Source organism: Peromyscus maniculatus, chromosome 1 (assembly GCF_049852395.1).
Source record: "Peromyscus maniculatus bairdii isolate BWxNUB_F1_BW_parent chromosome 1, HU_Pman_BW_mat_3.1, whole genome shotgun sequence".
Lineage (NCBI taxonomy): Eukaryota > Metazoa > Chordata > Mammalia > Rodentia > Cricetidae > Peromyscus > Peromyscus maniculatus.
The window spans coordinates 37,711,738-37,739,463 of record NC_134852.1 but is presented as its reverse complement, the minus strand read 5'-3'; the positions used below and the strand labels follow the sequence as shown (position 1 = coordinate 37,739,463).

Here is a 27,726-nt window from a genome sequence, read left to right as displayed (position 1 = left end):
CTGTGCTCTTGATGAAAATAGTAACCGTCCACCAGGGCTGTTGTGGGGATGAAATTGAGATGTGATTCAGAAAGCCTCTAGAACAATGCCTGACACACACGAGCTGCAGCAAGTGGTGGCGGGTGTTATTGCTATCACTTAATGCTTCTTTTTCTTCCACCTCTCTTGGCTATCACCCTCCCCTGTCCTATTTCTTGCCCTGGACTTCTCTCCTGACACTCATCTGACCCCTCCTCACCACCACCCTATCTTCTCCATTTCTGCCCCTACCCTTGTGTCTCTCCCTCTGAATCATGACTTCTGCCTCTTTTTCACCCTGGCCCTCAACACTCCCCCCAAACCCTTCTCCCCCACCCGTGGCCCCCTACCCCCACCCCTTGTCACATTCCAGGCTCTCCGAAGACTCCCAGACCTCTCTCCTCTCCAAACCCAGCAGCAGCATCTTTCAGAACTGGCCTAAACCCCCTCTGCCTCCACTCCCCACCGGATCTGGGGTCTCCTCTTCGACGGCTGCAGCCCCGGGAGCTATCTCCCCTTCAGCCTCATCCGCCTCGGCTTCCAGCCGACACCTGCAGGGCGTGGAATTTGAGATGCGGCCTCCGTTGCTCCGCCGGGCACCCAGCCCCTCGCTGCTGCCTGCCTCGGATCACAAGGTCAGCCCAGCGCCCAGGCCCTCTTCTTTGCCCATCCTGCCTTCAGGACCCCTCTACCCGGGCCTCTTCGACATCCGTAGCTCCCCGACCGGAGGGGCAGGAGGCTCGGCTGACCCCTTTGCTCCAGTCTTTGTGCCGCCACACCCCGGGATATCTGGGGGTCTCGGAGGAGCCTTGTCGGGGGCCTCTCGCTCCCTATCACCCACCCGCCTGCTCTCGCTACCCCCCGACAAGCCGTTCGGCGCCAAGCCTCTGGGGTTCTGGACCAAGTTTGACGTCGCCGATTGGCTGGAGTGGCTGGGCTTATCAGAGCACCGAGCCCAGTTCCTGGACCATGAGATTGATGGCTCCCACCTGCCCGCCTTGACCAAGGAGGACTATGTGGACCTGGGCGTGACCAGGGTGGGCCACCGTATGAACATTGACCGGGCTCTCAAATTTTTCCTGGAGAGGTGATGGCTGGCCTGGACGGACCAACCCGTCCATAGGACCCTTGAGCCCGCTGACCTCTTGACCTCTGACCCCTCTGACCATCATTCTCTCCCCACCCCCTCAGGGGGCCAGGGATTCTGCTGAAACTGTGCCCTGCCCCGTCTCCCCAGGCCTGACTGAAGTCCCCAAGTGGACCGGATACAGGCCAGACACTGGCACCTCACAAGAGGTGGGCAGCTGATACTAGACTGCGTGCGAGTGGAATAGAGGGTAGGGGGAGATTAGAAAATGACACAGGGGTACTGAGAAGGAGGGAAAGGTTGACTGGGAGGGGGAACAGACAGAGCCATAGAGGGTCAGCCCAGAGCCTGTCCGGATGGGGGGAGCTGCCCCCCAGACCGCAGGGGAAGGTGTGCCCTCCGATTCCATCACCTGCGCCCCTCTAATAACCCTTTCCACCTCTCCAGGCCCCTCAGCCTCCCCCTCTCTCTGGCACTCCCAGCTGCCCCGCCCCTGCCTCTTGCACGCCGCTGGCTTCCCTCCCAGGCTGCCTTCCCTCCCAGGCTGCAGTTTTGCACAAGCTTGCCCCTGGCTGTCCTGCACACCGCTGGCCCGCAAGGCCCCCCAGCTCCCTAACACGCTGCTGCGTTCTTTTTTGCTCAAGCGCCACGGCCTTTGCTAGCTTGCTCTCTTTCTTCTTGGGATGGAGGGTGGGGGGTTGCACCCTTTATTTCTCTGATCACCCTGGACCCATGCTGCAGACACACATGGGACTTTCCTTCCTCTCCTCCTCACAGACCCAGGCATACTCCTGTAGCCCCTGGTCACCCCTTTTTTCTGCTCTGTCCTTGCACACTCTGAACACATTTACCTCCATTTCATCCTTGGGGACACTTTCCTGTCCTGGCGCCCCCAGCTCATGATGGCACTCCTGTCCCTGCCTTCTCCATTTTCTCTGTGACACATTTTCTCGCACATCCCTGGCACATTCACAGTCCAGGTCTCTCTCTCTCTCTCTTCTCTCTCTCTCTCTCTCTCTCTCTCTCTCTCTCTCTCTCTCTCTCTCTCTCTCTCTCTCTCTCTCCTCTCTCTCTGGTTATTTGAGACAGGGTTTCTCTGTGTAGCCCTGGCTATCTCTGGAACTCAATCTGTAGACCAGGCTGGCCTCAAATTCAGAGATCCACCTGCCTCTGCCTCCTGAGTGTTGGGATTAAAGGCGTGCGCCACCACCCCCTGCCTACTTCTGTTCACTTTTATCCTTTCTTTTCTGTGCCCTCTTGCACACTTCCTCTTGTGCACTTACCCTCCCCAGCCCCTTTGCATCTCCCCAGGAACTTTTTTTTTTTTTTAAATGGTGCTCAGGTGCGGAATGTGCTTGCTGCGCTGTTCTGGTCTTTCTAGGTAACTTTGCCCAGTTGCCCTGCAGAGCCTGGCCTCTTTTCAGTTTGCAGACTCGCCTCTCTCTTTCGCACTCTTAGCCAGTCCTCTCCTCCTCTTTTCCTGCACCTACCCTAGGTCTTTGCTCACCTCCTGCTGTTCCTAGAGAGAGGAGACCCTGCGCGTGCACGCTGGCTCCCTGCTCACTAGGCTGTCACTCAGACCATCCATCCGTCTGTCTGTCCATTTTGCACGAGGATCCCCTCTTCCCCCAACCCTTTTTTCTCTCCCAGATTACTCTCCTCCCACCTTCTAGCATGGCTCCTCCCTCCCCGCACGTTCCCCCTTCCCTGCTTCTGGGGCTTAGGAATTCAAAGCCACCTCTCCTCCCCTAGGTAGCCCCCTCCCCTGCTGTGAGTAAAGGGGGAAAGGGCGTCGCCCTCAGGTTCCCCACCGTGTTCAGCTGCCAAAGAAGGGAGCTCCCCTCCCCCCAGCCCATTCCCTAAAGCTGCCCCCAGGCCCGCCAGGGGCGCTCCGTCCACGAGGGGAGGGCCAGCGCCCTCCCCTCACCATGTCAGGGAAACGCAGGGAACCTTGTGGGAGGGTCGCGGGAGGGGGGAGGGGTGGCAAGGACTGGAGTGGAGGTGGCGCTGGGCCCCTACCCGCCCCCTCCCCCTAGTCGGATGCCCCCCGTCCGCAGGGGGCCTACGCGGCGCCTGTCTATCAAGGGCTTGTTAATTCCGGATGGGTGCCGCGGGGTTGGGGAGGGAGTAGGGGGTGGGGTCGGGGGTGGAAGGAGTGGGAGAGGGAAGCGGGAGGGCCTGAATGGGGGAGCGGGGTGGAGAGGAGAGACGAAGCAAAAAGAAACAATAGCAAAAGAAAAAAAAACTATACAAATCAAAATAAAAATAAAAAAACCCTAGAACACACACAAATCCTAACGGGGAAAAAAAAAAAAAAAACTCCTGAAATAAAAGCCCTAGAACTGTCTTCCAAGGGGGCGGGAGGGGACGAGAAAGGAGTTGGGCTCCTCTTGCAGGATCGCAGGGATGGGGTGTGACCTGGAGGCAGACGACAGTGGAGGTCCGCCCCGCCCCCCACGTCCAACAGGACTTTGCTGAGAGAAATGGCTTTTGTATCAGGTCATTCTTTATAATTAAACTCACAGTATCCACCCCCTCGAGCCGGCCCCGCCTCCTTCCTAGGGAGGCCACACCCCTTGGATTCGCCGGGTCTGGGGGCGGGGCGCAGCTGGGACCCGCCCCCGCCACGCGTCAATCTTCCTCGGACGGCTCCGCCCCCAGGGCCTCGAGCATTCGCCGTCGGACCAGGGATCGGCGCAGGTGAAGGCGGTAGTCGCCCAGCAGCAGATCGTCGTGGCGCACGAGTGGGTGCGCGGTTCCGCGGAGGCTGAGTCCCGAGCGCAGCAGGCGCGAGCGCGTCTGGAAGTCTGTGACCGTGATGAGCCACCTGCGGGCGAGGCGAACACCGAGGGACGTCGCTAGGAGTTCGCCCTGTCCACCTTCGCTCGCGGACGCCGCTGCGGTCTCTGCTGCTCGGTATCTCTTTTACCTCACCAAGGATGCGCCAGACCCGGCCTCGCTGCTGTCCTTATCGGACTCAGCCAGAGATGCCACTCAGGCCAGGACCCGCCCCTCTGCGTGGCTCTGGGCCTCATACTTCACTGACCCCCTCACCTTGACTTCACCTTTTCTAGGCTTCAGTCTTTCCGTTGCTCTCAGCTCCACCCCTCACTCTCCTCCTAACCCTACCCACCAGCCTCCTACTCTAGGCCCCGCCCCTCACTGTGTTCACTGTCCCTCCCCCTCTTGTTGCGGCTAGGCTCCGCCCCTCACTTCCCCACCTCACTCGCGCGGACTCCGCCTCCCAGTTCCATTCGCTAAGACCCGCTCCCTGGCTACACCCCTCCCAATTCTATCCGTCACCAGCTCACTCTAGAGCAGGCCCATGCATGGACTCACCTGTCCCTGCGGCCCGCGGTCCCGCAGATGACATTCATGTTCTCATACCGGATGCTGCTCAAGCGCCCACTCTCCAGGGCCCCGGGCAGCTCGGCCTCCAGAGCCTCCAGCACCTCTAGGTGCGTGAAATCCTCCTGCGTGTGGGTGCACACAGCTTCAGCTCGTATCTCCCCGGCTGGAGCCCGGCCCAGACTCCCCCTGCAGAACACTAGGTTCTGTCACTCTGGTCAAAGGGGAGACCACAGGTGTCTCTTGGGTGAGAAGGCATCTGCCACTCAAGGTCATTCTCAAAAACCAGAATGATTATAATTTCACCACCCTACAGGGAAATTCTCCCAGAAACCAGCCATGGTTTAAGATGATGCCTTAACGTTCTGGAAGATTCTTGCCAGAATTTGGACCTATGATCTCATGTTAAGGCGGTGCAGTTATCAGAAGGATCGGAGGAGGTTGATTCAGGAGATGTGTTGATCACAGTGCCAAAGGGGAGAAACAGTGGTCCAAGCATATGAAACCCATGAGGATGGGCTGGCGGTACAGTTCAGTGGTAAAGGCTTGAGTTCAATCCCCATAACCCACATAAAGGTGGGGAGAGAGAACTGAGCTGTCCTCTGACCTCCACCTGCCAGACGGGTGTGTCTGCAGGAAAGGCCGAATGGCCGCCGCCTCCGCCTCCTCCTACCCATGTACTAACCAGGCCTGCTTAGCTTCTGAGCTCAAAAGAGATCTGCTGTGCCCAGGGTGGTATGGTGGTACACGGGGGTGCCTCCCTCAAAGGCACAAAGGAAAGGAGAAATGGGGTGGGGACCTGTCCCCAAGAAGTGAGGACAGCAACCCCCATAACAGAGTAAAGTCACACAGACACCCAAAGAGGTGCCGAGGACACAGTAGGTGCCTCTTACTGTGAGACACAAACAGATATGGGTGTGTGTGCGCGTGTGAGCATGTGTGCACATTTGCTCTGTTTGGACAGAGCTCAGGTAGCCCAGGCTAGCCTTGAACTCACTATGTAACTGAGGCTGACCTCGAACTCCTGCTCCTCCCAGCTTTGGCTCTAGAGTGCTGGGATACTAGACCATGCCTGGCCCTGAACTTTGACACTGGCCACCTCAGTTCTGACCAGCTGATCCTCTCACTACCCAAACCAAGCTGTGCAAAGAGCTGATGGCCTCTCACCGAAGTCTCCATGCAGAGGCAGAGGGGCTGGGCAGAGGGCGGTGCTGAAAACTTTCGGATGCATGGGAGCTCCCGATCCAGTGCCTCGTATTCTGAGATGACCTGCCGAAGGTACTGCTTTCTGGGGGAGGGGGAGCAAGGCAAGGCAAGGGACCTCTGAGGTCAGGGGCTGCTGGTGTCACCTCTGCAAGAGCTCAAGTCAGAGGTCATGGAGCTAGGGGGGTACTCACGAGGATTTGATGGGTCTGCCCAGGCTCCGAGCCATGGGCTCCTCTATAGCCTCCAGATCCACAAGGACGGAGCCTAGGGACAAGAGAACCCAGTGTCACCGGCCAAGGGCCCTTGGCAGCCAAGACTCTCTTTAGAAGAGAATCACCCAGCAGTGTGCACACCGCCTCCAAAAGCTAGATCTCAGAGGCTGGTCCCTAAGATACCATCTGGAAGCTACAAAATCCACCCTTCCACTCTGGCTCTGAGATTCCAGATTCCTCATTAAGCTCAGCCTGAAGAAGCCAGCAAGAGGAAATACCACTCTGCCCAGAATTAATACCAAAATCCAGCCTGCTGGTTGGAATTTGACTGACAAGTTCCTCACATGTGACTCCTTCTTGTCAACCTTATCATTAGCTAATGGGCCTCTCTTTCCCCCTGGCTAGTGATTGACACACATGACCTATTTTCCCTCTTTACTTCAACCCTAGGGGTTGTACAGGCATAAGGGTGTCTAGCCTCCCTGACCGGCTCCTTTGTGGCCTGGCAACCAAGTTCTCACCAACGGTGTGAGCAGGAGTGAGCCATCTACATAAGGGATTGTCTACCAGGTGTGGCAGCACGAACACCTGTCACCGCAGCACTAGGAAGACTGTGGCAGAGGTCTGTCATAAGCTAAAGGCAGTTCAGTCCACACAGTGACTGTGGGGGCAACCTGGGCTTCACAGGAAAAGTGTGGGGAGGAGGGACGGATGGAGGGAGAAGATGAGGAGAAGGAAGAAGAGAGATGGAGGCAGAGAGGGAAGGAAGGAGGGAGGGAGGGGGAGGGAGGGAGGGAGGGAGGGAGGGAGGGAGGAAGGAAGGAAGGAAGGAAGGAAGGAAGGAAGGAAGGAAGGAAGGAAGGAAGGAAGGAAGGAAGGAAGGAAACTGTCTGATGTTTGGCTCCTTCCTTCATATGGGCTGGAATGTGAATGGAGTTTCAACCATGTTGGGATATGCTGAGCGAAAATACAGAAGCATGCTGGGCCTATGAGCTGTCTTGCAGAGTTCAAGAATCCCACAACACACTGAGACAAATTTAGGTCTGCCTCCTTTATGTTATTGTGTTTCAAGGCAGAAGAGAGAAGAGTTGCCCCTGACAAGGCTGTAGGATGCTCTTCCTGGAAGAAACAATTACCCTAGGAGCAACTCCAGACAGGGCCACTAGAGCAAGACCCACTGAGATGAGAGCACTGTGAGGTCATGTCATAGCAGGGACCAGACACATAGAAACATAGAAACTGCTGGGTGGTGGTGGCATGTACCTTTAATCCCAGCACTTGGGAAACAGAGGCAGGCAGATCTCTGAGTTCATGGCCACCCTGGTCTACAGAGGGATTTCCAGCACAGACAGGACTACATAGAGAAAACCTGTCTCAAAAACCAAAAACAAAACAAAAAACATAGAAACTACATAAATGATAAAACACCCCCCCCTTGGCTCAGAGCTGATGGCTGTATCTCACTCACCTCAGCACCCTGTGCTTGAAGACCCCACATGCTCCATCTTGAACTTGAAATAAAACACTCTTTGTGCACATGTACTCTCCCAATGTAGTGAGGACCTTGTTTAAAGGCAGCGTTCTAATGCCCAGCCCAAGATTAGAACCAGCATTTTGTTGTTGTTGTTTTGCTATTGTGTGGCTGTGATTGTTTTTCAAGACAGGGTCTATATAGCACTCACTGGCTGACCCGGAACTCAGAGATCCACCTTCCCCAGCCTCCCGATGGCTGGGATTAAGGGAGTGGGCCAGCACGCCCAGCTACTTCTGTTCACTTTTATCTTTTCTGTCCTTTCTTTCCTGTGCCACCCCAGCTTAGAATCCGCATTTTTAAGAAGATCCCTGCCTTACTGCCTCTTTCCCATCTTCTGGCTCTGTCATACTTCAAACACAGAAGTTTTCTGGAATGTATCACTGTAATGTGTCAAGCAGTTCATTGATGGTGCTAGGAATCAAACCTAGGGCCTCTCAAAATGCTAGGCAGATGCTCTACCACCAAGACAAGACCCCAGACCCTCACTGGGGTTTCTAGGCCAGCGGTTTCCTGGCAATGTACATGTCTGATCATGTCATACCACCTCGTCGCATGCTGCTTCCTGTGACACTGAGCTGACTGAACTCCCCGAGAATGCTGCAGAAAGTCTCCAGTGCACACAACACACACTCTGCTTCATTCTCCGAACAGGCACAATCACTTAACTAATTCCACACACTATACAATTGGTTGTCAACACATTTCTGAGCAGTGTAAGGGCCATTGACTCAACTGTGTGTTTAGTACATGTCCGTGTGTGTGGAGGTCAGAGGTGAGCATCAGGTGCTATTCATAAGGCACTTTTGTTTTGAGACAGAATCACTCACAGGACAGGAGCTCACCAAGTTGACGAGGCTGGCCAGTCCACAAGCCCCAGAGACCTGCCTGTCTCTGCCTGTGCAGTGCTGGGATTACAGGTGTGCACCAACACGCCTGCTTTGTTTTTGAAAGAGTTATGTTATTTTCTCTTTTTTCCAGAGCTGAGGACCAAACCCAGGGCCTTGTACTTGCTAGGAAGCGCTCTACCACTCAGCTAAATCCCCAACCTTGAGAGGTTTATTTTTATTTTTATTTGTGTCTCTCTGTGTACCACATGTGTGTGAGTGCCTGCAGAGGCTGGAGGAGGGCATCAGATCTTCTGGAGCTGGAATAATAAGTGGTTGCCAGCTGTCTCATGTGAGTACTGGGAACCAAACTCAGGTCCTCTGCAAGAGCTGCTGAGCCGTCGCTCCTGCCCATTTGGTTTGTCTCGTGGGTTCTGGGAATTGGATTTAGGCCCTTTGTGCCAGCATGACAAGAGCTTTGCTGACTGAGCCATCGACAGCCTTTTCAGTGGTGTTTAAAGGCAGGGCCTCAATCTACAGCCCAGGCTGTCTTGAACTCATTATGTAGCCCCGGCTGGCCTTGAACTCATGGCAATCCTCCTGCCTCCACCTCTTGAGTGCTAGGATGGTAGGTGTGCAACACCATACCCAGTCAGTCCACAGCCTCAATGTGTTTTATTGTTGTTGTTTTGTAATATTTACTTTTAATTTTGTGTGGCATACCCATGGAGGCCAGGAGAGAGCATGAGTGATGGAAACTGAACTTGGGTCCTTGTCAAGAGCAGCATGCACATCTTTCCAGCCTCAGACTCGGTGTTCTTGCCCTAGCATCCAGCAAATTGCCAAGTGCAGAGATGGCCCCAGATGAGTGCTGACTGGGAAAGTCCCAGGAGACATGAGTTGCAACCCTTGTGTGAACTGCTTGAGTCCCAACTCAGCAAAGCAACTGGAAACTAACAAAAACAAGCAAATAGATCTGGACATAGGTTGGGGATTTATGTCCAGATTTAGACATAAGAATCTAAATATGTACTACACAAGAGAATCTCCTGGAAGAATTGTGGACTATGATGTGGTGGATATGTGTCCTTAAAAATTCCTAGCAGTTTGAATGGGACTATGGGGATGGCTCAGTCAGTAATGTTCTCACCTTGTGTTGGGTTTGCTTTTAATTGTCTACTTGACACAATCTGGAATCGTCTCGGAAGAGTCGCAGTGAGGGACTGTCCGGATCAGGGTGTTCTGTGGGTGTGTCTGTAGGAATTGATTGTGTTAATGGAAGTGAGTGCACACCCACTGTGGGCAGCACTGCTCTCGGGGCACAGTGTCATTCTCTGGGCATGGGACCCTAGATTGTATGGACAAGAGAGGAGACAGCAAGGAGAGCACCAGCATGCGTGTGTGCGTGGGCTCACTGCCCTCTGCTCTTGCCACTGCGTGTGACCTGACTAGCAGCCTCAAGTTCCTGATGCCTTGACTTCCCTGATCTCATTGACCTGGGACTGTGAGCCAAATAATCTTTATCTCCCTTAATTTTTTTGGGGGGGGGGGGTCGTTGTGTTTTGTTACTGCAGCAGGAAACAGAGTAAGATACCATGCAAGCATAAATTCTTAAGTGTGGTCCCCAGAACTCATGTCAGCAAACGCCTGTGATCCCAGTGCTGGGGCTGTAGATGCAGACAGATGCTGGGCTCACTCATCACAGTCCAGCTGAATCAGTGAGCACCAGGCCAGTGAGAGAGCCTGTCTCAAAAAAAAAAAAAAAAAAGTGGCCTGTGATTGAATATGTCAACCTCTAACCTACACACACACACACACACACACACACACACTCACACACACACACACACACACACACTCACATACACTCACACCAACTCTCTCTCTCACACTCAAACACACACCCTCACACACACACACTCACACACCAATATGGAGACAGAGCTGAAATCAATCTTGGTAAAAATGATATTGTGTCTATAATTTGTGGTCTGTATAATGTCCACACAAATGTAGTGGGGTGCCTCTGTGAAACACAATCGGGAAGATATTGCTCACATTGCAGCTCAGTATTGCTGGGACAGTGAGTTCACTAAACTATTGTCTTGATTTTGCCATAGGGTGAAACTCTCCATATTAAAACTCTGCATTTCTACCCTGATAACTTAGAAGGAAATTGATATGCCCTGGAAATGTGTGGCCATTTGGAAGATGTGGCATGGCAACCACAGAGACATCTGTGAAGAATGAGAATGATTTCTCAGGAAAGGTGATGTTAAATACATACCAGATTTTTCTAAACTGTGACAGCATTTCTAATCCCCATAACTATGCAGCTGATTACTAAAAAAGTATATTTATTCAGTGGTAGAACACTTTCATAGCTTTCCCATCACCACACACACACACACACACACACACACACACACACACAAAATCAGGCATGGCCAGAGTCTGTCATCGCAGTTATTCAGAAGACTGCATAAGGACATCAAAAATTCAAGGCTAGCCTGAGCTACATATAGTGATCCTGCCTCAAATAACAAAAGGCTGGGCATGTGGGTCAGTGGTACAGCCCTGCCTAGAACCCCGCAGTGTCTCAGTCACTGTTCTGTTGCTGTGAAGAGACACCATGACCAAGGCAACTCTTATCAGAAAAAGCATTTAACTGGGGCTGCCTTACAGTTTCAGAAGATTAGTTCATTATCATCACGGCAGGGAGAGTGGTGGCATGCAGACAGTCATGGTGCTGGAGAAGTAGCTGAGAGCTATATCATGATCCACAAGCTGACATGGACTTTTGAAACCTCAAAGCCTACCCCAGTACACTCTTCCTCCAACAAGGTCACACCTCCCAATCCTTCTAATCCTTTCAAATGGTTCCACTCCCTGCTGACTAAGCTTTCAAACATATGAGCCTAAGGGGCCATCCTATTCAAACCATCACATTCCACTCCCTGGCCCCACAGGCTTGTAGCCATAACGTAATGTAGAAATGTATTCAGTCCAACTTCCAAAGTCCCCATAATCTACCACAATCTGAACACTGTTTGAAAGTCCAACATTCAAGGTCTCTTCTAAGACTCATGGCAATATCTTAAACTGTAAGCTCTGTAAAATCAAAATCAAAAATCAGATTACATACTTCTAACATACATAATATAGAATATACATTATTGTTCCAAAAGGGAGGAATAGGATCATAGTAGGGAAATACTGGACCAAAACAAGACCAAAAACCAGTAGGGCAAACTCCAAATTCAAATTCAAATGTCAAAGATTGGACATGAGGCTTGCACTCTTCAGATCTCCAACTCCTTCCAGGGGGTGGTGGCACACGTCTTTAACCCCAGCACTTGGGAGACAGAGGCAGGTGGATCTCTGAGTTTGAGACCAGCCCAGTCTAGAGAGCTATTTCTAGGACAGCCAAGGCTACAAAAAGAAACCCTGTCTCAAAAAATAAATAAAATAAAAAACAAACAATAGCCGGGCGTTGGTGGCGCACGCCTTTAATCCCAGCACTCGGGAGGCAGAGCCAGGCGGATCTCTGTGAGTTCGAGGCCAGCCTGGACTACCAAGTGAGCTCCAGGAAAGGCGCAAAGCTACACAGAGAAACCCTGTCTCGAAAAACCAAAAAAAAAAAAAAAAAACAAAAAAAAAAAAAAAAAACAAAAAACAAACAATAAACAGATTTCCAACTCCTTTCAGCTTTATTGACTGCAACACACTTCCTTCTCTTGGGCTGGTTCCATTCCCTTTGAGCAGATTTCCCCACAACTATAGCATCTCCAACATCTTGGGGTCTCAAACACAATCCAGGCTTCACCTCCATAGCTTCATGCAATGGCCTCTTTGAGCCTCCATGCAGGGACACCCCTACACACACCAGACCTCAGTGGTTTTCCTTAGCTGCAGACAAAGATTTCACAGCCCCTCTCTTGTGTCCTTGACTCTAAAGCCAAAACCACATGGCCAAACCTGCAAAGTTTTGCTGCTTCCTGGAGTTGGAACTTGGCTCCCTTGTTCAATTACATTTACATTGGCTTTCCATTATTGATGTTTTCCTTCACTGCTTAAGATTTCCTTTAATTCTGTTTCACAAAGTGGATGTGGTCTTGTTCTGAGGTCACTACTCCCTTTATTCCATTTAGCATCAAGCTTTTCTTTAAGCTTTTTATTTCTTTGGGCATTGGACTTTTAGCTCCATTACACTTCCTTGTTGTGGTGTTTTGAAAGAAAATGTTCCCCAAAGGGAGTGGCACTATTAGGAGGTGTGGCCTTGTTAGAGTATGTGTGGTCTTGCTGGAGGAAGTGTATCACTGTGGAGGCAAACTTTGAGATCTCCTATATGCTCAAGATGCCCAGGGCCTTAGACTACTTTTTATTGCCTGCAAGATATCGGATTCTCAGGTACTTCTCCATCACCATGTCTGCCTGCACACCACCACGTCCCATCATGATGATAATGGCCTAAACCTCTGAACTGTAAGCCACCCCAATTAAGTGTTTTCCTTTATAAGAATTACCATGGTCATGGTGTCTCTTTACAGCAATAGAAACCCTAAGGTAATGGTTCTCCTTTTCTTCTCTAACTGTACATTTTGTATTTCTCTTTGTCCAGCTCCTTCCTTTTCATTGTACATCTGCAGAAGAGTGATCACTACCCAGGTAGTGGTGGCACACGCTTTAATCCCAGCACTCAGGAGAGGCAGGCAGATCTCCAAGTTTGAGGCCAGCCTGGTCTACAGAACGAGTTCCAGGACAGCCAGGGCCACACAGAGAAACCCTGTCTTGAAAAACCAAAAGAGATAGAGAGAGAGAGAGACAAAGAGAGGCAGAGACAGAGATAGAGACAGAGAGTAATTAGTAATAACCACATGACACAGTTTTAATACTAGGCTATCTTGACATCTCCTCTGACACTGTCATTATTAATCCAAAAGCTCTTCAATTTAGTCTCAGGCAGGTATTTCGAACAAGGGCAAAAAAGGACCACATTATTTTCCAAAATATCACAAGAACGGTGTTCTATTGCTGTGAATAGACACCATGGCCACAGCAACTCTTATAAAGGAAAGCATTTAATTGGGGCTGCCTTACAGTTCAGAGGTTTAGTCCATTGTCATCAATGGCAAGGAACAGGGAAGCATGCAGGCAGACATGGTGCTAGAGAAGGAGCAGAGAGTTCTATGTATGGATCTGTAGGCAGCAGGCAGAGAAAAAGCCTCTGGGCCTGGCTTGGGCTTCTGAACCCTCCAAGCCCACCCCTAGTGGCACACTTCCTCCAACAAGGCCACACCTCCTAATCCTTCTAAGTAGTGCCACTCCTTGGTGACTAAGCATTCAAATATATGAATCAATGGGGGCAATTATTATTCAAACCACCACAAATGGTCTCTAGACCATTTAGTTCCCTCTGAAACTTCTTGAGCTGGGCCCCCACGGTTCAAATCATCCTCAACATTGTCTTCCATGTGTAACATACTTTCTTTTGGCCGCCAACCAGCTCCCAAATCATGACATGGGGACTTCTTATTAGTTATGAATGTTTGGCCTTATCTTATGCTTGTCTCACTGGCTCTTATAACTTAATTTAATCTGTTTATTTTGCCTTGGGGCTTTTAACCTTTCTTTCATTCTGTATGTCTTACTTTTCCTGCTTTGTCTAGCTGGCTGGTGGCTACCTTACTGGCTGGCCCTAGGCATCTCCCTCTCTTTCTCCATGTTCTCTTCTCATTCTCCTCTGATTCCTCTTCCTTTCTTCTCTCTGCCCCTCAGCCCCGCCTATCCCTCTACTGCCTGGCTATTGGCCATTCAGCTTTTTATTAAACCAATCAGGTACCTTATGCAGGCAAGGTAAAACAACAACACAACTTTACACCATTAAACAAATGCACTATAAACAATGTAATACACATTTACATAGTTAAAGTAATATTCTGCAACATTTCCTTCTTTTTGTTTACATAGTTAAAGTAATATTCTACAACATTTCCTTCTTTTTGTTAAAGGTTTAACATAGTCACACTATATACAATAAGAACAATTATCAAGTAAGAATTACATTTACAACAGCCAGTCCTTTGCATTTGACAAATTCAGAGAAATCACTCTATTATCTGTACCTAATTTACCTTCTATCATAACTAAGGAAAATTGTAACTATCTAGTCTTCAACTCCATCAAAGACCCCAGAAGGATATAATATTACCTTAGTTAAACAGGAAGTACAGAGCAAGCAACTCCCAAAACTATAGAAATGACAGGGACATCAGGTTGCCTGGACAGTCACCTAAGGTTCCTCTGCAACATTGGGGTATCCATCTTCATCCTACAGGCCTAGAAGATCTGGCAGACCTTTCTATGAAGCAAAAATTTTGAAGGACCATGCCACCTTGTTTTGGCAAAGCTCGGCAGTTGCTCTCCTTTGTCCAGTTTGGATGGTCAGCAGTTGGGGAAAGGGCAGTTTCTTGTCCAAATGGCTAGCTCTGTCACAATGAAAGCAGACTCAATATGGAGGTTCTCTGATGCACATACCCTTTTTGAAGTAGATTGGTGCTGCCAGGAGCAGACATGTCTCACTGTCATGAAAAGCCCTGTGTTAATAAAACATTTTAAATGCCATATCCTGTAGGTTTTTGAAGTGTTTGAAGACTATCTATCTAAAATACAGCTCTGTATGATCTTGAAAACATACCTAACATAAGTACAAGTTTGATCATTATAGGCAACTGACTACTAACTTGCACTTCTTAATTATCCTAAATAGTTTTTAATAACAGCTTTCAAGGACTAGAACTTTACCTTATGTTTGCAAATGAACTGCATAGGTAAAATTGTGGTGGTAATCTAATTGTATTGAAATATTATTTTGATTTGTACTGAAATATTAATTTGATTGTATGTTAATAAATAAAGTTGTCTGGGGGTCAGAGCTATTAGAGCCATAGCAAGAGTGTGGCGGTGGTGGCACACGCCTTTAATCCCATAAGATCTCTGTGTGTTCAGGGATACAGCCAGCATTGGAGACATATGCCTTTAAGACCTAGGGGACTGTACATTCAGACAGTGATGAGGCAGTCATGTGTTTGGGTTTACAACCAATGAGAAGGCAGAACAACATACTTTAAAAATACGAACCGACAGGAAGTAGGTCTCTTTTCGCGAAGCTGGGACAGCAGGAGGAAGGGTGAGATTTTAGCTCTGAGCTCTGACTTCTCGGCTTTCTCTTTTACATTGTTTCTGTGTTTCTTATTTAATAAGACGGTTGGTTACATCTACATACAATGTCTTAAACAAAAGTAGAAACATATATACAGTATGTTATAATAAAAAATAACCTTAAGTTCGCATCAATATACAAATCCATACCAGTGTAAAATATTTGAGATTAACAGTTTCTCTTAGGGCTAGAGAGATGGCTCAGCAGTTAAGAGCACTGGCTGCTCTTCCAGAGGTCCTGGGTTCAATTCCCAGCACCCACATGGTGGCTCACCCCTTTCGGTCTGAGGATTTGGGAGAGGTAAGAAGTCTCTCTAGTGGCTACCTCCTTTACTTCTATGATCTTTCAGCATTTACCCCGATATCTGACTCTTATTTTTATTAAGACCAATTAGAATTTGTGCTATATCTGATGCCCAACATGGGGCACGAGTTCATGAAAAAGTCGCTTGCCTGTGGCTTTGCAGCCACCAGCAAGGCTGGAGCTGCACTCAGACTGAGTCTCTACCCTGCCAACTAAGGTTTTCCTTAAGCCTCTGAGCGAGTTGGGATTTTCTGTTGCAGCCTCTCTGCAGCAAACTCCACAGGCATTTGGGCTCTAAAAACTGCAGGGGTTAGCTGCTTTCTCACATTCTCCCAGGCAGATGGCTGGCTCTTTGGCTTCTTTTCTCCCCATGGGTTGTGGGCTTTCTCCTCAGCCTGCTGCCCACACTAGGTAGCTGCCTTGAAACCCGCTCAGGATTCTACTGTTCTATGCAGAAGCAGTCAGCCTCACATCTTTATCATCATTGTCAGTAGATTTGGTGAGACAATTGGGAATTCTTAAAGGGAGGAATTAGTTAAAAGAGAGAGGTTTTTTTCCACATTAAAAAATGGGAAACACACCGGGCGGTGGTGGCACATGCCTTTAATCCCAGCACTCAGGAGGCAGAGGCAGGCGGATCTCTGTGAGTTCGAGGCCAGCCTGGGCTGCCAAGTGAGTTCCAGGAAAGGCGCAAAGCTACACAAAGAAACCCTGTCTCGAAAAAGCAAAAAAAAAAAAAAAAAATGGGAAACACTATTACAATGGAGGGAGTTAGGTCTCTGTATGATAATATGCTGGACAGTTTGAAGATGGAGCAATTAAATGAGAGGATAATTAATTTGGATGGGATTTATGTAATGTCAATTATAATTATTATCTGTTTGATCATTTTTGCTATATCACTAAAAAAGAAAGTGAATATGTGTGCCAAGATAAAAGTTTTAGAAAAACTTATTAAAACAGATCATAGAGATATTCAGACCCAGACAGAGGAATTTAAAAGAGAGCCAATCTCAGCATTGCATTATAAGGTTACAGAGGAACAGCCTAAGGTTTTCAAACAGCCAACCTTAATTTATCCAGTAACTTCCAGGAACTTCCAAATGATAGATGTCCCGAGGCTGTGTAAGAGCTGAATGGACTCCTGTGCAAATATTAGATTCGAGGCGATTCAAGGAAGTGATATTTTCATATGGCATGCATTCACCTTTTGCGAAACAGATGTTAAACTCATGGTCAACTTGTAACAGACTTACCCCTCAAGACTGGAGAGGCTTGGTTACAGCAGTCTGGGAGCCTGGTCCTTAGTTACAGTGGAAGACCTTGTGGAAAGATGAGGCTAAGACCGTTGAACAACGAAGTGGGACTAGAGGCATAGAAATCTCCCAAGACCAACTTTTTGGAGAGGGAGATTATGCTAATATAGAAAGGCAATCTCTATATGATGACCACATCCTGGCTTTATGCTGTATGGCAGCCTTGAATGCTTGGGACAGAATTGAAAAAGTAGGAGAGAAACCTGAGTCATTTGCTAACATTATACAAGGCCCAAAACAAACTTTCACTGATTTCTTACAAAGATTGACTCCAGCAGTAAATAGAATGATACCAAATTCAGAAGCTAGACAAATAATAATTGAATCTTTGGCTTTTGAATGCTAATGCACAATGCCAAAGAATAATTAGGCCTTTAAAGGCAAGATGCTCCCCCTTAGATAAATGGATCCAAGATACAGTCAATATTGAATATTTCATAACCATGATGACACTTAGATAAGAGAGGTGATTTCCAGAGATATGAAGAAAAATTGAAATGTCAAGTGTTTCAACTGTGGTAAACAAGGTCACCTAAAAAGGGATTGTATACAGGGTATTCCTAGAAACAATGCTTTTTCCAAGAATAATTCCAACAGAACACTCCTCCCTTCTGGATTATGCAGAAGGTGTGGCAAAGGCAAGCATTGGACTGATGAATGTAGATCAACAAGGGACAGTCAAGGTAACTCTTTGCCATTGGAAAACGCCATGTCAAATTTGGTTCAATTGTTTCCTGTTATCATGGAGGAAACTCCTCCCCAGAACAATTAAAGAACCTAATGTCTATTGTAAGAAACCACACTGCTCTGGATGATAGAACAGCTATAAAAGAGAGAACATGTAGATGTAACCAACCATCTTATTAAATAAGAAACACAGAACCAATGTAAAAGAGAAAGCCGAGAGGTCAGAGCTCAGAGCTAAAATCTTATCCTTCCTCCTGCGTGGTCCTAGCTTTCCGAAAGAGAGCTACTTCCTGTCTGTTCGTCTTTTCATAGTCTTTTTGTTCTGCCTTCTCATTGGTTGTAAACCCAAACACGTGACTGCCTCGTCACTGTCTGTATGTACAGCCCCCCAAGTCTTAAAGGCATATGTCTCCAATGCTGGCTGTATCCCTGAACACACAGAGATCTACCTAGCTCTTCTACCAAGTGCTGGGATTAAAGGCGTGTGCCACCATCGCCACACTCTTGCTATGGCTCTAATAGCTCTGACCCCTGGGCAACTTTATTTATTAACATACAATCAAAATCACATTTCAGTACAATTAGAATACCACCACATTAACAAAAAATTCAGAAGAAATCATAAAGCAAATATTATAAAGATTAGATTTGAACAAGACAGACCTCTTGATTAGAAGAGGTGATAGTTCATCAAACAGCATGACTGTTCAAACTAAACTAACTTATAAGATAACACATGCTTCTCATTTGATCAGACATAACTTGCCAAAAGGGAATCTCCCCAAAATTAGGGTTGGGGCAGGTTTTGTTTTTTGTCTTTTCAGGAAAATGAAGGCAACCAGCTAAGGAATCTGAAGACCACTTGAGAAATGAGACTTATGAAGAAAAAGAATAAATCATCCAGAAAGAATGTCCCAAGAAGAGTAAATAAGCCTGTTGCTATACCATATCTCCAACAGGATAAAATTTCATAAATTTTTCCAAATGTTTGTTTCTGCTGTTCTTTATAGACACATAATTCAAATGGTCTTTCTTGTAGCCCCAGTCCAATTAAAAATTAAAGCTGGCTTTGGAGTTGGAGTGTGGCTCTCTCCTTCTCTAAAACAAAGCATGCTTGTTAAAAGGAAAATCCAAATCTCTGTCTTATGTCAGAAGAGCCACCTGATATGAGACAGAAGAAAAAAAATTAGAGACTTTTTTTGTTTGTTTGTTTGGTTGGTTTTGTTTTTTGAGACAGGGTTTCTCTGTGTAGCTTTGCGCCTTTCCTGGAACTTACTCTGTAGCTCAGGCTGGCCTCAAACTCACAGAGATCCACCTGGCTCTGCCTCCAGAGTGCTGGGATTAAAGGTGTGCACCACCACCACCCAGCTTTAAAACTTTTCTTAAGGCATAAATATTATCTCAAAATTTATAAGATTAATATATATTTTTAAACTTTTTGTCATGATTTTAATGGTCATATAGAATGCTAACTAATTCTACAAAAAGGCTTCATCTATCTTCCTGTATATGACTTCAGGTTTGAGTCTCTATCAGGAAACTAGGAATTAAGTTTTTGTACTCTGGATGTACATAGCAAATATTTATCCTTTAACCTCTTTGAGATCTCCTACATATGACATTTAAAATGTTTAAGTTTCTGCAATGAACCATGACCATGCTTAACAGTGACCTTTGAAGTCTCCAAAAGGATGATGTGGCCCCACAATGATGATTCCATCAGGGCTATGATAACACCACTAAGCTGAAAAACACCATCTGAAAATCGGCTTTGGACTACAAATTTCTCATGACAATTTCAAGGTGGCTAGCTGAGATGATCCAGCCTCACAGACTACTCTAGCCAGGATTTGAGACAAGCCCTGCACTTTCCCATTTTGCAGAAACTGGACAACAAATGATACAGCTACCTCTCCCAGGACTTGACAGTTAACCCAAATTTTCTTTACAGGATCCCCTAAAGATGCTGTCACCCCTAAACAGCAGGAAGTATATTTAAGAACATGATGCCCACATTCCCAAGAGGTAGGGTGGGTGGTTTTTGGTCTCTCAATGGGTTATAGATATTTGTCATTGTTTAGGGTGGATGGTTGCAAGTTGTTATTGGTAATGGTTTAAAAAAAAACTGAAGAAAGGAGATTATATTCAGGGTTCTAAGAAAAAAGGGGATATAGAAATGAGAGGATAAAGGTTGCTTATTGAATCTACTCTGAAAAGAAAAAAGGGGGATATAGATAGGATAAAAGGGTAGATTATTAAATCTACTTTTAAAGAGCAACTATTTATTTTAAATATTTTTACAATGATATTACTTTGTATATTGATATAAAGTTGAAATTATTTTTGTTAGAACAAACTGTACATACATTTCTAATCTTGTTCAAGGTATTGTACCTATACATCTTACTTAATAATTTAATGCAAATTGCTAGTGCTTAAAAGTTATTATTACAAACTATTCAGGGTAATAAAGAAATGTAGGTTAGTAATTAGTCACCTATTACGATCAAACTTGTAGTCACATTAGGTATGTTTTCAAGGTCAAAAAGAGGTATATTTTAGATAGGTCATCTTCAAACACTTCAGAGATCTGCAGAATATGGCATTTAAGCTGTTTTAATAACATATGTTCTTTTTTGTGACAATGAGACATGTCTGCTCCTGGCAGCACCAATCTCCTTCAGAAAAGATGATGGGCATCAAAGAAACTCCATATGGAATTTACTTTCTTTGTGGCAAAAATTAGCCACTGGGCAAGAAAGTGCTCTTGCCTCAACTGCTGACAGTATGCTGTCCAAATGGGACAAGCAGGACAAAAAAGAAAGTGACTGCTGAACTTTGCCAAGACAAGGTGGGACAGCCCTTTAGAATACCCTACTTCACGAAAAAGTCTGTCAGACATGCTAGGCCTGTAGGCCGAAGATGGATGTCCCAACGTTACAGAGGAACTTTGGATGACTGTCCAAGCAGTCAGCTGTTTCTGTCATTTTTCACATTTTTTTGGAAGTTGCTTGTTTGCATGTCCTGCTTACTCAGATAATATTATTTCCTTCTCTGGTCTCTGATGGAGTTGAAGACTTTACAGTTATAGTTTTCCTTGTTACCAGATTCAGAAAAGAAACTCACTAAAGAGGTGTAAAGTGTATAAGGCTGAGAGACATCAAAAGATAGTTTTGGATTGGTAATACAAATTAGAATAGAAAATGAATTAGGTACAACACTTTGGACTCACCAAGATAAGATAGATAATGGAGTATTTTCTCTGAATTTGTCAAATGCTAATGGACTAGACATTATTGATTCATTTATTGCCTGTATGTACTGTATATATTTATTGTATTTATTGTATGTAGTTTTTGTTATATTAGTTATAACTTTTTTTGTTTTGTTTTTGTTTTGTTTTTTGTTTTGTTTTAGACAAAAAGGGGGAAATGTGGTGATATTTTTGTTTGTGCTCTAACAAAGTCTGCCTGGAGATCAGAGGGCAGAGCTAGCCACTAGAGGCCAGGCAGTGGTGGCACACACCTTTAATCCCAGCACATGAGATCTCATGCCTTTGATCCCAGTAAGTGGGAGGCACAGACCTTTAATCCCAGCACTTGTGAGGAGCACACAGGAAGTGATATGGCTGGGTGGGGAGAGGAAGTGATAAGTCTGAGGATTCAGTAGAAGTCTTTCTAGTGGCTGCTCCTTTACTTTTCTGATCCTTCAGCATTTACCTGATATCTGAATCCAGGTTTTTATTAAGACCAATTAGAATTCGTGCTACACTTAACAGCATCTCTATGGCTTCCTATGTATCCTGGAGAACAATGGAAAGCACCCATACACCAGAAAACTTGAAACAGTATTAGCCAAATGACTGATACCCACTCTTTCCCTGAGAATTTCCAGTCTAGCAGAAGTGGAGAGGAAATCTTTCCCCAGAGCAAGCACAGAATACTTCCCTAAGGAGGTGTGGTCCATAGTGGGACTTAAAGACTGTAGGAATATGTTAAGTTTTTTTGGTTTTTTTTTTTTTTTTTTTTTTTTTTTGAGACAGGGTTTCTCTGTGTAGCTTTGCGCCTTTCCTGGAGCTCACTTGGTAGCCCAGGCTGGCCTCGAACTCAGAGATCCGCCTGGCTCTGCCTCCTGAGTGCTGGGATTAAAGGCGTGCGCCACCATTGCCTGGCGGAATATGTTAAATTTTATAGTTTAGATGTGAAGTGTCCCTACTGGCTCACAGTTTGAACACATGATACCCAATTGGGGGTGCTATTTTGTAGGCAATGGGATCTTTTAGCAGTGGGGGTTTAGCTGGAGGAAGTGGGCCACATGGGGGGCGGGTCTTGAGGTTTATAGTTCTGCTCCCAGGTTCTAAGAAATATTCATTATGCTTAAACCAAAATATCCCAACTCCAGTTTGTTAGCACCACCTGACAAGCATTTAAAAACCTAGGACTGCTTGAGTCCTAGTGGTAGAGAGTTTTGTTAAATGAGCCGTGGGTGCAGCTAGAGCTGGAAGTCATAACAAGGTCATCTTGTTCCTCTTGTTAAGTAAAACAAGGTGGATAACTGAGTGCTTGCAGTTGAGATGAGAGAACATCTGGGGAGCTCTGAGAATGAAGACTTCTGGAAATGATGGTTGAAATTATGGCAGCTACCTTGTGACCATGAGGTAGGCATGAAATGTATCTCAAATCAAAACTCTGAGAGATGAAAGAAACTGGGTCCCTAGTGGTGTCACTAAATTTAACCTCTCTCTGCTTTTTGTGTAGGACAATGTCATTTCCACTCTTTACAGAGTAAGTTTCTACTATTTATAGCCATGCAGAGTCTTACTGGGATGTCACTCAGCATTTGGGAGGTGGGTGGAGTGTGCTGAAAGGGCTGCAAGCCTGGGGCTGACATGAGCAAGAGGCAGCCGTGGTCTGGCTGCATGTTAGGAAGACTCTCTGGAACCAGGCTGGGCCCGGGGGTAAGGTCTGTGGACAGAGAAAAGACCCAGACGTCAGTAAGACAAGATGATGGGCTGTGGAGGGCGCAGAGGAACTGGGTAGGGCTGAGGTGGAAGATTGGCACCTGGAGTCTGGTTCAGTATCCATCCGAAAATAAGAACCAGGGACTGAGGAGAACGGGAAGACGTTGAACTATTGTGCAAAACCAAGGAGTGAAGGTATCCAGGGGCATTGTTGAAGTCCGGGAAGCTCATGGGAACTGTAGTTCCGGGCCCAGAAATATTAGCCAGGACACTGCAGCACTTCATGGTAAATTCTTTGTAAACCGAGGTTTTTTCCCAGGGAACTGAAGAGGGTGATAGGAAATGGGGTTCTAAACGCAGAGTATTAGCTAGGGAACTGCAGCGTGTCATGGGAAATGTAGTTTTAGGCCCAGAAGTGCGTTCAGAGAGCGGCAGAACTTCGTGTAAAAGGTTATTAATTAGCCCGACAACTGCAGAGGCTGATGGAAAATGTAGTTCTGGACCCAGAATACTGGCCAGGGACCTGCAGAGTCCTATGATAAATGTAGTTCGTAGATCAGAGTCTTGGCTAGGGATCTGCAAGGCCTCCTGGGAAATGTAGTTTGATTCCAGAAAATATAGCAAGGGAGCCTCCTGGGAAACGTAGTCATGAGCGCGGGGAACTGCAACGTCCTCTGAGAGACATAGTTTGGGGTTTTCCACACTGGCCAGACTTTCAGAGTCCCAAGGGCAATGTAGTTCTGTACCCAGTCTCAGACTGGGAAGGGCAGGGGCTCCTGGGAAATGTAGTTCGGGGCTCGAGGGCCAACTGTACCGGAGAGCCGGTTCGCCTGCTCCCAGGCCTGCTCACCTGCCTCCCTGTGCAAGCCTGGGGCGCCCTGGTTAGGGGAGCAGAGCGGCTCCACTTCTGGCTGCATCCTGGAGAGGCGGGTCGGCGGAGGTCCAGGAAGAAGGGGTGAGGTGCTCACACTGGGCCACACACCCCAGCTCTTTTCCTCGGCTTCTGCTTCTTGCTCTTTGAAACCACGTGGGACAAACCCGGAACTGGGAGGCTGAGACCACAAGGACACGCGCCTTCCCCTAACCTCGGGAACTCGGTGTGCGCCCCAGTTCCTGCGTCCCTTCATCTCTGCTTCCTTCCCCGTCTCTCCCTGTCTCCTGGCCTCTCTTTCTCCACCCCTCCTGCCCCACCCCTGTCCTCGGTTCTCCCCCCACTTCTCTGCCTGCCTCCCTCCCAACCCCAGGCCCCAGTTGTCCTCTGAACTTTTCCCAGAAGTCTCTCCCCTATTTCCCCCCTCACTGGTCTCTCCCTCCATCTCCCCACCCTTCTCCATCAGCCTCCCCAGCGCCTCCCCAGCTCCCCGAATTGCCCCCTCTTCATTCTTTGGAGTCTCTCCCCAACCCTGTCACCCTCTCTGAGCCCCCCTGCTTCCCCTTTCCCTTCTCCCAGGGCGATTCCTTAGTCTCCCTTCCATAGCTGCTTCTGCCCCCATCCCCGCCGCCCCACCCCGCCCCTCTCTCATCCCTGCTCTGTGTCCACTTGCCCTCTGCTCATCCCCGACTAGATACCTGGAGACAAACAGAAACTGGGTTCTCTGCGGGGGGAGGGGACGATATGCTGGGCCTGGTTACCATGGTGCCGTGAGGCGGGTGGGGAGCAGGGCTGGGGCGATTCTTCCTGAATGTGGGGAAAGTAGAACTGAGGCCCGGACTGGAGGCTCTATGCAGGCAGGTGCCTGGTTAGGCCAGCCTTTGTGCCTATGTAAGTTTCGTCTATGTGCCCCCAGGCTCCCTCTTCGTGTCTTGTATCTCCCTCTTAATTACCCCCCCCCCACCCGATTGAGACGGTCTGCCTCTGTCTGGCCCTTGCCTTCCAGCTGAAGAAATGATAGTGATGTGTCACCACACCCGCCCGCCCGGGACGGGAACCCTTACTCTCCCTTCCCAGGCGGCCTTTGACTGCTTCCTGAGTTTACAAACCCACCCAGACTCTGCAACCAACGCTAAGGAGTCTCGTTCTCTTTCTTTAAGGGTGGTGGTGGCCAGTGTGCCACCCTGCAGATACAGAACTTGCTTGAGAGCAAAGACAATCGGCGGGGAAGGCAGCCAGCTTTCCAGTGGTTGGCATGGCCGGGTCCAGCTGTGCCGGAAGCTCACAATTCTGTTAGGAGTTGAGAAACTTAAACGTCGATCAGTTTAACTGGTTTTGGTGGGTTTTGTTTTGGCGCCGGCGGGGCGGGGGGGGGGGGCGGGGGGGCGTTGGTTTTTTTCTTTTTCTTTTTTTTTCAAGACAGGGCTCACCATGTAGCCCTGGAACTTACTATGGAGACCAGGCTGGCCTCGAACTCACAGTTGTTGGCCTGCTTCTGCCTGCTGAGTGCTGGGATTAAAGTCATGCCCTCTATGACTGGCTGTTATTGGCAATTTAAAAAGTCCATACTTCAATGGTCTCAGTCAATCTTCTGTGGCCATTGTAGTGGGTAAATGTTTCAGCTTTGACCTGGAAGTACTACCCCTAGTGAGGCTTCCGGTAACTGCCATGCCTACCTATGAGTGGGGTCAAGATAGGAGCCCTTAAGACCCGAGATGTGGATGTGCCAGCCCTCTTGGTTCCTGGTGATCCTGGATGCTGGATGGTAGGCCGAGCAGAGATCTCCAGAGAACCCTGCTGGATTGCACCTCACCTCTTCTGGATTCTGTAACCAGCCCCTTTACTGGCTGTAAGTTACCCCAAAATAAACCTCCTTTTTAACTAGCGGAATTGCCTTGATAATCACTACAATAGGCCATGACTTTCATTGTTCTTCCAGAGGTGTGTGTGTGTGTGTGTGTGTGCGCGCGTGCGTGCGTGCGTGTGTGTGTGTGTGTGTGTGTGTGTGTAAGAGCGCATGCACTAGCGAGCAAGAATGCTCCTGCATGCACGTGGTTCTGGGAATTGAACGCAGAGTCCTGTGTATACTAGGCAAGCACTCTGCTTCTTCACTGGCCCTTCCCTTCCCTTCCCCTCATTAAGCTGCCTTCTTCAAGTCCATCTCTGAAGGACAGGGAGCACCATTGACTGCCCAAGCCCTCGTGTTGGAGGCGAGTGCATTACTGAATGGATGAGTGCACCCGTGTCTAACCATGCAGCCCCAGCCCAGTGGACCCCGTGCCTCCCAATCCTCGTGAGACTAGAGTGCGCAAGAAGAGAATACAGTCTCAGATCAGACGGCAGCCTGGAACGCTGTGTAACCTGACTAACTAGATACTCTTCTGTTGCTGTGATAAAACGCCACGGCCAAGGCCACTTAGAAAAGATGTGCTTGGCCTTACAGTTCTGGAGGGGTAAGAGTCAGAGGTAGCACCAGGCAACAGACATGGCTGCAGGAACAGCAAGCTGAAAGCTCACATCCTAACCGCAAGCAGGAAGCAGAGAGCAAACTGGGAACGACAGGCTTTGAACTCTCAAAGCCTGCCCCGAGAGACACTTCCTTCAGCAAGGCCACACCTAAACTGCCCAAACAAACGCCACAACAGGGCGTCAAGTTAATTAGCTGCCTTGGGGAAACATCTCACTCAAACCTGATGTTCTCTTGGGTCATTCCTCTCATCTCTTGCTAAGACAGTGGTTCACTGAAAGTCCTCTGTCCCGGTGAGCTTTGACTGTCAACTCCACACACTTGGAGTCACGTGAGAGAAGCCTCGTCTGAGAATTTCCTAGCCCAGATTGGCCTGTGGGCTTTCTGGATTTTTAGTGGCTGTTGCAGGACCCAGCCCACTGTGGGTGGCACCATTCCCTAGGCGGTGGGCCTGGAATTCATATGGAAGATAGCCAGGCAGAGGCATGGATGGCAGGCATGCTGGGAAGCAGTTTTCCAACATGGTCCCTGCCTTCGGGACTTGCCTTGGCTTCCCTCAGAGATGAACCGAGCCCTGCAAGTGTGAGTGAAAAAAGCCCTCTCCTCCCCTAAGTTGCTTTTGGTCAGAGCATTTTATCTTAGCAACAGAAAAGTAGCTGGAACTTTTGTAAAACAGGAGACAGGCCTTGGCCGGTGGAGCCAGGGAGCCTCAGGGTGGGTGAGGGAGACGCACCATGCAGACATGGCATCCATGTGAAAAGTTTTATTGGGGGGAAGGGAAGAAAACAGGCAAGGTCTGAGGAGAGGAGAGGAAGAAGAGAAAGAAAAGGAAAGGAGGAGATGCGTGCTACCTCATGGCGACAGAGAGGAAAGAAGAGAGAGAAGGGGAGGGTTTTTTCTTAAAGAGGACTTTAAGATAACGTTGTCAGGGCACTGGGTGGGCCAGGGGTGGGTCTGAACAACTATCAATCCTCCAAATCCTGCTCTCACTTCTGTCTCTCTCTGGAACTCAACCTAAGTTCTTAAAAATAAGTAAGTGCAATCAGATGCACACATGCATACACACATCTGTTTTATTTATCTTTGGCAATTTCATATGTGTATAGAATGTATTCTGATAAAACTCAGGCTCTCTGTCCTCCTCAGCCCCCAGTCTGCTGTCTCTTCTTACTTTGGGACCTCTCTCCAACACTGTCACCCTCTCTTATTTCCCCCCAATCCTCCTGGAAGTCTTTTCCCCAACACCTTCCCCCTCCCACTTTAGTGCCTTTTTTTTTTTTTAATGCCCTGTACGTAATTAGAATTGCTTGTATGAACATGGGTGTGGTTATTTGCCAAGCACAGCAGTCTGCTAGCAGCTACACTACTGAAGAAGAATGGCTTCCCCCAACCAATAACCACTGGCCACAGCCCCTCAGCGAGGGGAGGGGTCCTCGAGCCTCTCCCTCTTCCTTGGCCCCCACATTCATCTCTTCCTGAATCAGGGTCACCAGACTTCCCAGCAGCCTTCTGCATCTTCGCCATGCTCTGTGTTCCTGCCTTTCTGTGTTCCTGCACACCTCTGTCTAACGCATCTCTCCCTGTATCTCCCTCTCTCCTCCTCCCTCTCTTCGTCTCCGATTCTTCATTTTTCTGTCTCTGTTCCCTGGCTGGTCCCTCTGCCAAGCTGCC

At 48.1% G+C, this 27,726-nt stretch overlaps 2 protein-coding genes across 8 annotated transcripts in view; one reads left to right on the top strand and one right to left on the bottom strand.

Annotated features, from left to right (window-relative positions):
* Positions 1 to 10,663, top strand: part of Shank1 (SH3 and multiple ankyrin repeat domains 1) — a 61,078-nt gene extending 50,415 nt beyond the window's left edge. For 4 of the 6 annotated variants that reach the window (XM_076576180.1, XM_076576196.1, XM_076576192.1 and 1 more), the window contains one exon: positions 392 to 3,655. In XM_076576180.1, coding sequence (XP_076432295.1) covers positions 392 to 1,109 — 718 coding nt within the window. In that variant the 3' untranslated portion in view covers positions 1,110 to 3,655. Of the gene's footprint in view, positions 1 to 391; positions 4,022 to 10,349 lie in introns of those variants that run through there. The other 2 variants (XR_013052726.1, XM_076576203.1) reach the window with 2 other exon arrangements.
* Positions 3,594 to 24,385, bottom strand: C1H19orf81 (chromosome 1 C19orf81 homolog). 2 transcript variants are annotated; one of them, XM_042274161.1, is made up of 6 exons: positions 24,287 to 24,385; positions 23,568 to 23,769; positions 5,851 to 5,923; positions 5,621 to 5,741; positions 4,445 to 4,578; positions 3,594 to 3,932 (listed from the first exon to the last, which is right to left on the bottom strand). In XM_042274161.1, the coding sequence occupies exons 1-6, from the start codon at positions 24,350 to 24,352 to the stop codon at positions 3,737 to 3,739; spliced, it is 792 nt and encodes a 263-aa protein (XP_042130095.1). In that variant the 5' UTR covers positions 24,353 to 24,385; the 3' UTR covers positions 3,594 to 3,736. The 2 variants fall into 2 exon arrangements, with proteins under 2 accessions (XP_042130095.1, XP_015860277.2); XM_016004791.3 differs by lacking the exon at positions 24,287 to 24,385 and having other exon boundaries at positions 23,568 to 23,915.
* Positions 24,386 to 27,726: the final 3,341 nt, after the last annotated feature.

What these genes read in the sequence shown, in the direction of transcription:
- C1H19orf81 (XM_016004791.3), bottom strand. Translation starts at nt 23,844, where the DNA reads ATGAAGGGACGCAGGAACTGGGGCGCACACCGAGTTCCCGAGGTTAGG. An exon ending in GCCTCTGCATGGAGACTTCG is followed by an intron (nt 4,579 to 5,620) that starts GTGAGAGGCCAT and finishes ACCCACACGCAG; the next exon opens with GAGGATTTCACGCACCTAGA. An exon ending in ACCGCGGGCCGCAGGGACAG is followed by an intron (nt 3,933 to 4,444) that starts GTGAGTCCATGC and finishes CCTCGCCCGCAG; the next exon opens with GTGGCTCATCACGGTCACAG.